This window comes from Telmatherina bonti (genome assembly GCF_933228915.1).
Source record: "Telmatherina bonti genome assembly, chromosome: 15".
In the NCBI taxonomy this organism is placed as follows: domain Eukaryota; kingdom Metazoa; phylum Chordata; class Actinopteri; order Atheriniformes; family Telmatherinidae; genus Telmatherina; species Telmatherina bonti.
Genome location: NC_136613.1, coordinates 38,843,713 through 38,856,356, shown reverse-complemented (window position 1 = coordinate 38,856,356; position 12,644 = coordinate 38,843,713). Strand labels below are relative to the sequence as shown.

At 44.1% G+C, this 12,644-nt stretch overlaps 2 protein-coding genes across 3 annotated transcripts in view; one reads left to right on the top strand and one right to left on the bottom strand.

Moving 5' to 3' along the window:
- The window catches only part of nmi (N-myc (and STAT) interactor), a 104,903-nt gene extending 102,768 nt beyond the window's left edge, over nt 1-2,135 (bottom strand). Inside the window, exons 1-2 of the mRNA XM_079253878.1 lie at nt 1,978-2,135; nt 1,838-1,897 (exon numbers count right to left, since the gene is read on the bottom strand). Of these exons, the coding sequence (XP_079110004.1) occupies nt 1,838-1,897; nt 1,978-2,004 (87 nt within the window). The 5' untranslated portion in view covers nt 2,005-2,135. The remainder of the gene's footprint in view (nt 1-1,837; nt 1,898-1,977) is intronic.
- Nucleotides 2,136-3,398: 1,263 nt separating this feature from the next.
- ubxn4 (UBX domain protein 4) overlaps nt 3,399-12,644 on the top strand; it is a 131,031-nt gene continuing 121,785 nt past the window's right edge. For both annotated transcript variants that reach the window (XM_079253733.1, XM_079253732.1), the window contains exon 1: nt 3,399-3,549. In XM_079253733.1, coding sequence (XP_079109859.1) covers nt 3,468-3,549 — 82 coding nt within the window. In that variant the 5' untranslated portion in view covers nt 3,399-3,467. The remainder of the gene's footprint in view (nt 3,550-12,644) is intronic.

The following is a 12,644-nucleotide window of genomic DNA, read 5'->3' as shown; positions in this document are numbered from 1 at the left end:
AGATGTTACAATGACGGTGAAAGCAGGTGCGGTGCGCGCTCCCGATGTAGTGCAGTGGCGGGAGGCGGGGCTTAATGCGGAAGAGTCTCAATCCACTCGTTTTGCCCGCAGGCTGATCTGACAGCCTACGGAGAGGGTCGGTCTGAAGTAAATAAAGCCATTTGTGACAATAACTCCATCAATCCCAGCCCTTCTGGGCTCAGAAATAAAAATAAATTAGCCTGAAATGAACATAATAGTTCTACTTTAAGCAGAATCCAGTGAAATTTCCACATCACATATGAAGATTTTCCAGTCATAAGCATCGAAAAATGTCTTTTTGACCTTTGCTGTATAGTGACATCTAGGCATATTTAGGCTGCCTTTTCCCAAAAACTGTACTGTAAAATTGTTTGTCCCTCACTGTGGCAACACCTGACGTCTTTCTTCACCGGAATCCAGTGAAATCTCCATATCACATATGAAGGTTTTCCCAGTTATAAGCATCCAAAAATGGCTTTTTGACCCTTGCTGTATAGTGACGAAAGCATATTTAGGCAGCATTTTTTCAAAAACTGTACAGTAAAACTATTTGTCCTCTATTGTAGCAACACCTGATGTCTTCCTTAACCAGAATCCAGAGAAATCTCTGCATCACAGATGAAGGTTTTCCAGTCATAAGTAGCAAAAAATTGCTTTTTAACCCTAACTGCAGAGTGACCTTAAGTATATTTAGGCTGCATTTTCCCATAAACTGTACAGTAAAATTGTTTGTCCTTCACTGTGGCGTGACCTGACGTCTTCCTTCACCAGAATCCAAGGAAATTTCCACATCACATATGAAGGTTTTCCAGTTATAAGCACCCAAAAATGGCTTTTTGACCCTTTCTGTATAGTGACATCTAAGCATATTTAGGCTTAGACCAAAATCTCGATAAATGTGTGTGTGATGTGTGTTATATATCTATCTATCTCTCTCTCTCTCTCTCTCTCTATATATATATATATATATATATGTATAGACATGCATACATGTGCGTGTGTATATGACTTACATACAGGGACAGACAGACATTTTCACCTCACCTCGTGTTTCAATAACTTATTTAGTGTAAATATCAGCATTACAGTTCGATAGTTTAAGGTTCATGCCGTTTAGCTGCTTAAATATCTAGTGATTAATACTTCTCAGAATTCACCGCTTTATTTTTTAAACCGGAAATAGGTTTTTTGCGCAGCGGCCTCTGCGTCTTTACCGCAAAGCCGAGCACAGGAGCGGATTTAATTTAGGAGCGGCGAGCCTAACTACGTGGAAACGAGAGGCTGCTGGCTTGACCACAGTCCAAAACCTGCCTTCTGGATCCTTCCAGACGGGGAAACCAGCCTCATTCTCAGACACTAGTAGCGTTAATCCAGACAGTAGTTATTGTAGAGCTGCTGGCAGACAGACATAAATGCAGCAGAAACTGCTGGTAATAAACAAATAGAATGACCAGCTCTGGCTGAACTCTGATGGAGCAGAAAGATGAGTAGCACAGCCTATAATCCTCTCTTCTGTTATATTTCTGTTAACGTTCAGAGGTTTACCGTGTTCAGGTAAAACTCTCCTGGAATGTGATATTTACAGAGTGTCATTGAACGTCTCACATACCTGTCGGCGGTGGACACAAGAGTTCTGATTGGCTGGACAATAATATTCATATATTTTTACTCTCTAACTCTAAAAGCCAAAATATTTTAGTTTGTGAATGTGTTTCTTGCTAACTCCAGGCCCACAGATGGACGTTTGACCCGGAGAACAAACATGATGTGTTTATGGTGAGGAAGAGGAGGAGGAGGAGGAAGAGCGGCCTCTCACCTTCCAGGATTCCAGTTCGCACAGGGCCTCTTCCAGGGAGTCCTTCAGACCTCCATTCACCTGACAAGACAGGATCAGTCTTCATCCATCTCATCTTCACATGTTCAGAAAGTAAATAATCTAATAAACTTTAAACTCACCGAGTTGTCGCCGCTTGAGTCAGCCATGTGACTCCTGATCCTAAATAGTACGTCTGATTTTATTTCTGAGGGGAGATTTCAGTCTGAAAACAGCCAAAGACTGAAAGAGTTCAGAGACAAAGAGACAAAACAGGAGCTGCTGTTTATTCTGCTGCGAAGGCTCCAAACGAAAAGCGAAAGTTACAAAGACCGACGTCACGTGAAGGCTACGGAAGCTCAGAAGAGCCATATACATAGAACATAACTAAAACAATAAATATTTTTTAAAGCTGATCCATACACATTATCTTGTGAATGACGTTGTTTAAAAAAAAAACTTTTGGTGAATAAATAATTAGTAATAATTTATAAAAAAAAAAACAGTGGTTCAGTTGAAGAAAAATCTGTAAAACAAATTACCTAAAAAATGAGAAGGAAGTTTGTTTTGTCATGTTTACAGTAGTTTTACACGTTGCCTATTTTTTAACTTTGTGCATTACATGCTGGGATGATGAGGTTTTCTCATATTTAACAGGAAATGCGGCGCTAAAACCTTCCTAGTTTCTAAAGCAGCATGTCCCACGCCTGTTTCCTTAATAAACGGGATCAACAGTAAATTTTGCCACCTGAGGGAACATCTGGCCACGCCCACATGTTGGCTACCAAACGTCAGGCGAAGGCCTTATAAATATTAATCCATCTCATTTCCATGAAAAGCAAAAAAAGCAAAAAAGAGGAATATACATTTATTTACCAGTGATAGAGATCTGTCCCCTCCCCTACCAGCAGCTGTATCCCTGTCATGGTTGAAATGTGACAAAGTCTTCAGGAATATTGTTTCCAGCAATGAGTCCAGATGATGGTTGGGTCATGGAGATGCTGCTGATGTTGCATTGACAGGGAAACAGCTGCTGGTAGGGGAGGGGACAGATCTCTATCACTGGAAAACAACCAATACAGCCAGTGATCATCCCATATCTCCCAGTCTGGAGCTGAACACTGTCCTCCATGATGACATCACTGGTCTCCACAGACCAGGTTTATCAGAGACCACCTCCAGAGGATGGAGGACCTGCTGCAGGCCAAAATCATACCCTCTGGAAACCAGTGGATCAGGTCCTAGAGAAGGAGGAACCAGACTGGGAACCAGTTACCTGGTAAATGAAATGATGTACAGTCTGAATTTCTGAATAAATGTCAGAAAACAGGGATATTTTCCTGTTAATGTTCATTTGTGCATGAAACTTTGTCCATGAAGTCATTAGTTTAATTACATCTCTGTTCCCAGTGTTCATGGTTTTAACACAGATCAACAAACAGAAGCAGAATCAGGACAAGTAGTGGAATAATTAGGTACGATTAATTATGACCGGTACAGTGCTCGTGCCCGCTGCCCGGAGCCGTGTACGTCAGACCGGAGCCGCGCACGTCAGACCGGAAGCTGTCCGGCTGAAGGTAGCCTGTTAGCTGTTTAGAAACGTCCCCAGAACAGACACGAACACTTTCCAGACATGCTTTGGTTTGAAGGCTCCATTTCAGATGCCATTAATTCAGCCAAGCAGCGAGGTTTCGTCTTTGTGGTGGTCATAGCAGGTAAGGAGAGAAGTTTAATCTTCCTGCAGAGGTGACAGCTGTTAGCACGCTGTTAGCATGCTGCTAGCTCTCCTAGCCATTAGCAGTGACAGCCATCTGCCAGAGAAACTAGGACTGTCTCAGCATCAGGAATAAACCTCAGCACGCTGTCACACAACCTGAATGTTTAACAAATGGCATGTTTAGTGTTTTTACTGCTAAAAACCACGTGACAGCTGCTAAACGCGTCCAGTAGCTTAGCCATGCTAGCCGGTGTCTTTAGGCCACCTCATCATTTCCCAGGTGGGTCAGTTGCTATGGAAACATGTTTACAGCCAGGAGGGTCAGGGTCATTTCAGGTCAACCAGGTTGCTATGGAAACAAGTTTACAGACAGGGTCATTTCAGGTAATTTATGTGTCAGTGACTGAATGTCATGTTGTGTGTCTGTGACTGGATGTCATGTTGTGTGTCTGACTGGATGTCATGTTGTGTGTCTGACTGGATGTCATGTTGTGTGTCTGACTGGATGTCATGTTGTGTGTCTGACTGGATGTCATGTTGTGTGTCTGTGACTGGATGTCATGTTGTGTGTCTGACTGGATGTCATGTTGTGTGTCTGACTGGATGTCATGTTGTGTGTCTGTGACTGGATGTCATGTTGTGTGTCTGTGACTGGATGTCATGTTGTGTGTCTGACTGGATGTCATGTTGTGTGTCTGACTGGATGTCATGTTGTGTGTCTGACTGAATGTCATGTTGTGTGTCTGACTGAATGTCATGTTGTGTGTCTGACTGAATGTCATGTTGTGTGTCTGTGACTGAATGTCATGTTGTGTGTCTGTGACTGAATGTCATGTTGTGTGTCTGACTGGATGTCATGTTGTGTGTCTGACTGAATGTCATGTTGTGTGTCTGACTGGATGTCCCGTTGTGTGTCTGACTGAATGTCATGTTGTGTGTCTGACTGAATGTCATGTTGTGTGTCTGACTGAATGTCATGTTGTGTGTCTGACTGGATGTCATGTTGTATGTCTGACTGAATGTCATGTTGTGTGTCTGTGACTGGATGTCATGTTGTGTGTCTGTGACTGGATGTCATGTTGTGTGTCTGACTGGATGTCATGTTGTGTGTCTGACTGGATGTCATGTTGTGTGTCTGACTGAATGTCATGTTGTGTGTCTGTGACTGAATGTCATGTTGTGTGTCTGTGACTGAATGTCATGTTGTGTGTCTGACTGGATGTCATGTTGTGTGTCTGACTGAATGTCATGTTGTGTGTCTGACTGAATGTCATGTTGTGTGTCTGACTGAATGTCATGTTGTGTGTCTGACTGGATGTCATGTTGTGTGTCTGACTGGATGTCATGTTGTATGTCTGACTGAATGTCATGTTGTGTGTCTGACTGGATGTCATGTTGTGTGTCTGTGACTGGATGTCATGTTGTGTGTCTGTGACTGGATGTCATGTTGTGTGTCTGACTGGATGTCATGTTGTGTGTCTGACTGGATGTCATGTTGTGTGTCTGACTGGATGTCATGTTGTGTGTCTGTGACTGAATGTCATGTTGTGTGTCTGTGACTGGATGTCATGTTGTGTGTCTGACTGGATGCCCCGTTGTGTGTCTGACTGAATGTCATGTTGTGTGTCTGTGACTGGATGTCATGTTGTGTGTCTGTGACTGGATGTCATGTTGTGTGTCTGACTGGATGCCCCGTTGTGTGTCTGACTGAATGTCATGTTGTGTGTCTGTGACTGGATGTCATGTTGTGTGTCTGTGACTGAATGTCATGTTGTGTGTCTGACTGGATGTCATGTTGTGTGTCTGACTGGATGTCATGTTGTGTGTCTGACTGGATGCCCCGTTGTGTGTCTGTGACTGGATGTCATGTTGTGTGTCTGACTGGATGTCATGTTGTGTGTCTGTGACTGGATGTCATGTTGTGTGTCTGACTGAATGTCATGTTGTGTGTCTGACTGAATGTCATGTTGTGTGTCTGTGACTGGATGTCATGTTGTGTGTCTGTGACTGGATGTCATGTTATGTGTCTGACTGGATGTCATGTTGTGTGTCTGTGACTGGATGTCATGTTGTGTGTCTGTGACTGGATGTCATGTTGTGTGTCTGACTGGATGTCATGTTATGTGTCTGACTGAATGTCATGTTGTGTGTCTGTGACTGGATGTCATGTTGTGTGTCTGACTGAATGTCATGTTGTGTGTCTGTGACTGGATGTCATGTTATGTGTCTGACTGAATGTCATGTTGTTTGTCTGACTGAATGTCATGTTGTGTGTCTGTGACTGGATGTCATGTTGTGTGTCTGACTGGATGTCATGTTGTGTGTCTGTGACTGGATGTCATGTTGTGTGTCTGACTGGATGTCATGTTGTGTGTCTGACTGAATGTCATGTTATGTGTCTGACTGGATGTCATGTTGTGTGTCTGACTGGATGTCATGTTGTGTGTCTGTGACTGGATGTCATGTTGTGTGTCTGACTGAATGTCATGTTGTGTGTCTGACTGGATGTCATGTTATGTGTCTGTGACTGGATGTCATGTTGTGTGTCTGTGACTGGATGTCATGTTGTGTGTCTGTGACTGGATGTCATGTTGTGTGTCTGACTGGATGTCATGTTATGTGTCTGACTGAATGTCATGTTGTGTGTCTGTGACTGGATGTCATGTTGTATGTCTGACTGAATGTCATGTTGTGTGTCTGACTGGATGTCATGTTGTGTGTCTGACTGGATGTCATGTTGTGTGTCTGACTGGATGTCATGTTGTGTGTCTGTGACTGGATGTCATGTTGTGTGTCTGACTGGATGTCATGTTGTGTGTCTGTGACTGGATGTCATGTTGTGTGTCTGACTGAATGTCATGTTGTGTGTCTGTGACTGGATGTCATGTTATGTGTCTGTGACTGGATGTCATGTTGTGTGTCTGTGACTGGATGTCATGTTGTGTGTCTGACTGGATGTCATGTTGTGTGTCTGACTGAATGTCATGTTGTGTGTCTGACTGAATGTCATGTTGTGTGTCTGACTGAATGTCATGTTGTGTGTCTGACTGGATGTCATGTTGTGTGTCTGACTGGATGTCATGTTGTATGTCTGACTGAATGTCATGTTGTGTGTCTGACTGGATGTCATGTTGTGTGTCTGTGACTGGATGTCATGTTGTGTGTCTGTGACTGGATGTCATGTTGTGTGTCTGACTGGATGTCATGTTGTGTGTCTGACTGGATGTCATGTTGTGTGTCTGTGACTGAATGTCATGTTGTGTGTCTGTGACTGGATGTCATGTTGTGTGTCTGACTGGATGCCCCGTTGTGTGTCTGACTGAATGTCATGTTGTGTGTCTGTGACTGGATGTCATGTTGTGTGTCTGTGACTGGATGTCATGTTGTGTGTCTGACTGGATGCCCCGTTGTGTGTCTGACTGAATGTCATGTTGTGTGTCTGTGACTGGATGTCATGTTGTGTGTCTGTGACTGAATGTCATGTTGTGTGTCTGACTGGATGTCATGTTGTGTGTCTGACTGGATGTCATGTTGTGTGTCTGACTGGATGCCCCGTTGTGTGTCTGTGACTGGATGTCATGTTGTGTGTCTGACTGGATGTCATGTTGTGTGTCTGTGACTGGATGTCATGTTGTGTGTCTGACTGAATGTCATGTTGTGTGTCTGACTGAATGTCATGTTGTGTGTCTGTGACTGGATGTCATGTTGTGTGTCTGTGACTGGATGTCATGTTATGTGTCTGACTGGATGTCATGTTGTGTGTCTGTGACTGGATGTCATGTTGTGTGTCTGTGACTGGATGTCATGTTGTGTGTCTGACTGGATGTCATGTTATGTGTCTGACTGAATGTCATGTTGTGTGTCTGTGACTGGATGTCATGTTGTGTGTCTGACTGAATGTCATGTTGTGTGTCTGTGACTGGATGTCATGTTATGTGTCTGACTGAATGTCATGTTGTTTGTCTGACTGAATGTCATGTTGTGTGTCTGTGACTGGATGTCATGTTGTGTGTCTGACTGGATGTCATGTTGTGTGTCTGTGACTGGATGTCATGTTGTGTGTCTGACTGGATGTCATGTTGTGTGTCTGACTGAATGTCATGTTATGTGTCTGACTGGATGTCATGTTGTGTGTCTGACTGGATGTCATGTTGTGTGTCTGTGACTGGATGTCATGTTGTGTGTCTGACTGAATGTCATGTTGTGTGTCTGACTGGATGTCATGTTATGTGTCTGTGACTGGATGTCATGTTGTGTGTCTGTGACTGGATGTCATGTTGTGTGTCTGTGACTGGATGTCATGTTGTGTGTCTGACTGGATGTCATGTTATGTGTCTGACTGAATGTCATGTTGTGTGTCTGTGACTGGATGTCATGTTGTATGTCTGACTGAATGTCATGTTGTGTGTCTGACTGGATGTCATGTTGTGTGTCTGACTGGATGTCATGTTGTGTGTCTGACTGGATGTCATGTTGTGTGTCTGTGACTGGATGTCATGTTGTGTGTCTGACTGGATGTCATGTTGTGTGTCTGTGACTGGATGTCATGTTGTGTGTCTGTGACTGGATGTCATGTTGTGTGTCTGACTGAATGTCATGTTGTGTGTCTGTGACTGGATGTCATGTTATGTGTCTGTGACTGGATGTCATGTTGTGTGTCTGTGACTGGATGTCATGTTGTGTGTCTGTGACTGGATGTCATGTTGTGTGTCTGACTGAATGTCATGTTGTGTGTCTGACTGGATGTCATGTTATGTGTCTGTGACTGGATGTCATGTTGTGTGTCTGTGACTGGATGTCATGTTGTGTGTCTGACTGGATGTCATGTTGTGTGTCTGACTGAATGTCATGTTGTGTGTCTGTGACTGGATGTCATGTTGTGTGTCTGTGACTGGATGTCATGTTGTGTGTCTGACTGAATGTCATGTTGTGTGTCTGACTGAATGTCATGTTATGTGTCTGACTGGATGTCATGTTATGTGTCTGTGACTGGATGTGATGTTGTGTGTCTGACTGGATGTCATGTTGTGTGTCTGTGACTGGATGTCATGTTGTGTGTCTGACTGGATGTCATGTTGTGTGTCTGTGACTGGATGTCATGTTGTGTGTCTGACTGGATGTCATGTTGTGTGTCTGACTGAATGTCATGTTGTGTGTCTGTGACTGGATGTCATGTTGTGTGTCTGTGACTGGATGTCATGTTGTGTGTCTGTGACTGGATGTCATGTTGTGTGTCTGACTGAATGTCATGTTGTGTGTCTGTGACTGGATGTCATGTTGTGTGTCTGACTGAATATCCCGTTGTGTGTCTGACTGGATGTCATGTTGTGTGTCTGACTGAATATCCCGTTGTGTGTCTGACTGAATGTCATGTTGTGTGTCTGTGACTGGATGTCATGTTGTGTGTCTGTGACTGGATGTCATGTTGTGTGTCTGACTGGATGTCATGTTGTGTGTCCGACTGGATGTCATGTTGTGTGTCTGACTGAATGTCATGTTGTGTGTCTGACTGAATGTCATGTTGTGTGTCTGTGACTGGATGTCATGTTGTGTGTCTGTGACTGGATGTCATGTTGTGTGTCTGACTGGATGTCATGTTGTGTGTCCGACTGGATGTCATGTTGTGTGTCTGACTGAATGTCATGTTGTGTGTCTGACTGAATGTCATGTTGTGTGTCTGTGACTGGATGTCATGTTATGTGTCTGTGACTGGATGTCATGTTGTGTGTCTGTGACTGGATGTCATGTTATGTGTCTGACTGGATGTCATGTTGTGTGTCTGTGACTGGATGTCATGTTGTGTGTCTGACTGAATGTCATGTTGTGTGTCTGACTGAATGTCATGTTGTGTGTCTGTGACTGGATGTCATGTTATGTGTCTGTGACTGGATGTCATGTTGTGTGTCTGTGACTGGATGTCATGTTGTGTGTCTGTGACTGGATGTCATGTTGTGTGTCTGTGACTGGATGTCATGTTGTGTGTCTGACTGAATGTCATGTTGTGTGTCTGACTGGATGTCATGTTGTGTGTCTGACTGAATGTCATGTTGTGTGTCTGACTGAATGTCATGTTGTGTGTCTGACTGAATGCCCCGTTGTGTGTCTGACTGGATGTCATGTTGTGTGTCTGTGACTGGATGTCATATTGTGTGTCTGTGACTGGATGTCATGTTGTGTGTCTGACTGAATGTCATGTTGTGTGTCCGACTGGATGTCATGTTGTGTGTCTGACTGAATGTCATGTTGTGTGTCTGACTGAATGTCATGGTGTGTCTGACTGAATGTCATGTTGTGTGTCTGTGACTGGATGTCATGTTATGTGTCTGTGACTGGATGTCATGTTGTGTGTCTGACTGGATGTCATGTTGTGTGTCTGACTGGATGTCATGTTGTGTGTCTGACTGGATGTCATGTTGTGTGTCTGACTGGATGTCATGTTGTGTGTCTGTGACTGGATGTCATGTTATGTGTCTGTGACTGAATGTCATGTTATGTGTCTGACTGGATGTCATGTTGTGTGTCTGACTGGATGTCATGTTATGTGTCTGACTGGATGTCATGTTGTGTGTCTGACTGAATGTCATGTTGTGTGTCTGTGACTGAATGTCATGTTGTGTCTGTGACTGAATGTCATGTTGTGTGTCTGACTGGATGTCATGTTGTGTGTCTGACTGAATGTCATGTTGTGTGTCTGACTGGATGTCATGTTGTGTGTCTGTGACTGAATGTCATGTTGTGTGTCTGACTGAATGTCATGTTGTGTGTCTGTGACTGAATGTCATGTTGTGTGTCTGACTGAATGTCATGTTGCGTGTCTGACTGAATGTCATGTTGCGTGTCTGACTGGATGTCATGTTGTGTGTCTGACTGGATGTCATGTTGTGTGTCTGACTGGATGTCATGTTGTGTGTCTGTGACTGGATGTCATGTTGTGTGTCTGTGACTGGATGTCATGTTGTGTGTCTGACTGGATGTCATGTTGTGTGTCTGACTGGATGTCATGTTGTGTGTCTGTGACTGGATGTCCTGTTGTGTGTCTGTGACTGAATGTCATGTTGTGTGTCTGTGACTGGATGTCATGTTGTGTGTCTGACTGGATGTCATGTTGTGTGTCTGACTGAATGTCATGTTGTGTGTCTGACTGGATGTCATGTTGTGTGTCTGACTGAATGTCATGTTGTGTGTCTGACTGAATGTCATGTTGTGTGTCTGACTGAATGTCATGTTGTGTGTCTGACTGGATGTCATGTTGTGTGTCTGACTGGATGTCATGTTGTGTGTCTGACTGGATGTCATGTTGTGTGTCTGTGACTGGATGTCATGTTGTGTGTCTGACTGGATGTCATGTTGTGTGTCTGTGACTGGATGTCCTGTTGTGTGTCTGTGACTGGATGTCATGTTGTGTGTCTGTGACTGGATGTCATGTTGTATGTCTGACTGAATGTCATGTTGTGTGTCTGACTGAATGTCATGTTGTGTGTCTGACTGAATGTCATGTTGTGTGTCTGTGACTGGATGTCATGTTGTGTGTCTGACTGAATGTCATGTTGTGTGTCTGTGACTGGATGTCATGTTGTGTGTCTGTGACTGGATGTCATGTTGTGTGTCTGACTGAATGTCATGTTGTGTGTCTGTGACTGAATGCCCCGTTGTGTGTCTGACTGGATGTCATGTTATGTGTCTGACTGGATGTCATGTTGTGTGTCTGTGACTGGATGTCATGTTGTGTGTCTGTGACTGGATGTCATGTTGTCTGTCTGACTGGATGTCATGTTGTGTGTCTGTGACTGGATGTCATGTTGTGTGTCTGACTGGATGTCATGTTGTGTGTCTGTGACTGGATGTCATGTTGTGTGTCTGACTGGATGTCATGTTGTGTGTCTGACTGGATGTCATGTTATGTGTCTGACTGGATGTCATGTTATGTGTCTGTGACTGGATGTCATGTTATGTGTCTGTGACTGGATGTGATGTTGTGTGTCTGTGACTGGATGTGATGTTGTGTGTCTGTGACTGGATGTGATGTTGTGTGTCTGTGACTGGATGTCATGTTGTGTGTCTGTGACTGGATGTGATGTTGTGTGTCTGTGACTGGATGTCATGTTGTGTGTCTGTGACTGGATGTCATGTTGTGTGTCTGACTGAATGTCATGTTGTGTGTCTGTGACTGGATGTCATGTTGTGTGTCTGACTGGATGTCATGTTGTGTGTCTGTGACTGGATGTCATGTTGTGTGTCTGACTGAATGTCATGTTGTGTGTCTGTGACTGGATGTCATGTTGTGTGTCTGTGACTGGATGTCATGTTGTGTGTCTGTGACTGGATGTCATGTTGTGTGTCTGTGACTGGATGTCATGTTGTGCGTCTGTGACTGGATGTCATGTTGTGTGTCTGACTGGATGTCATGTTGTGTGTCTGACTGGATGTCATGTTGTGTGTCTGACTGGATGTCATGTTGTCTGTCTGTGACTGGATGTCATGTTGTCTGTCTGTGACTGGATGTCATGTTGTGTGTCTGACTGGATGTCATGTTGTGTGTCTGACTGGATGTCATGTTGTGTGTCTGTGACTGGATGTCATGTTGTCTGTCTGTGACTGGATGTCATGTTGTGTGTCTGACTGGATGTCATGTTGTGTGTCTGTGACTGGATGTCATGTTGTGTGTCTGTGACTGGATGTCATGTTGTGTGTCTGACTGGATGTCATGTTGTGTGTCTGACTGGATGTCATGTTGTGTGTCTGTGACTGGATGTCATGTTGTCTGTCTGTGACTGGATGTCATGTTGTCTGTCTGTGACTGGATGTCATGTTGTGTGTCTGACTGGATGTCATGTTGTGTGTCTGACTGGATGTCATGTTGTGTGTCTGACTGGATGTCATGTTGTGCATCTGACTGGATGTCATGTTGTGTGTCTGTGACTGGATGTCATGTTGTGTGTCTGACTGGATGTCATGTTGTGTGTCTGTGACTGGATGTCATGTTGTGTGTCTGACTGGATGTCATGTTGTGTGTCTGACTGGATGTCATGTTGTGCGTCTGACTGGATGTCATGTTGTGTGTCTGTGACTGGATGTCATGTTGTGTGTCTGTGA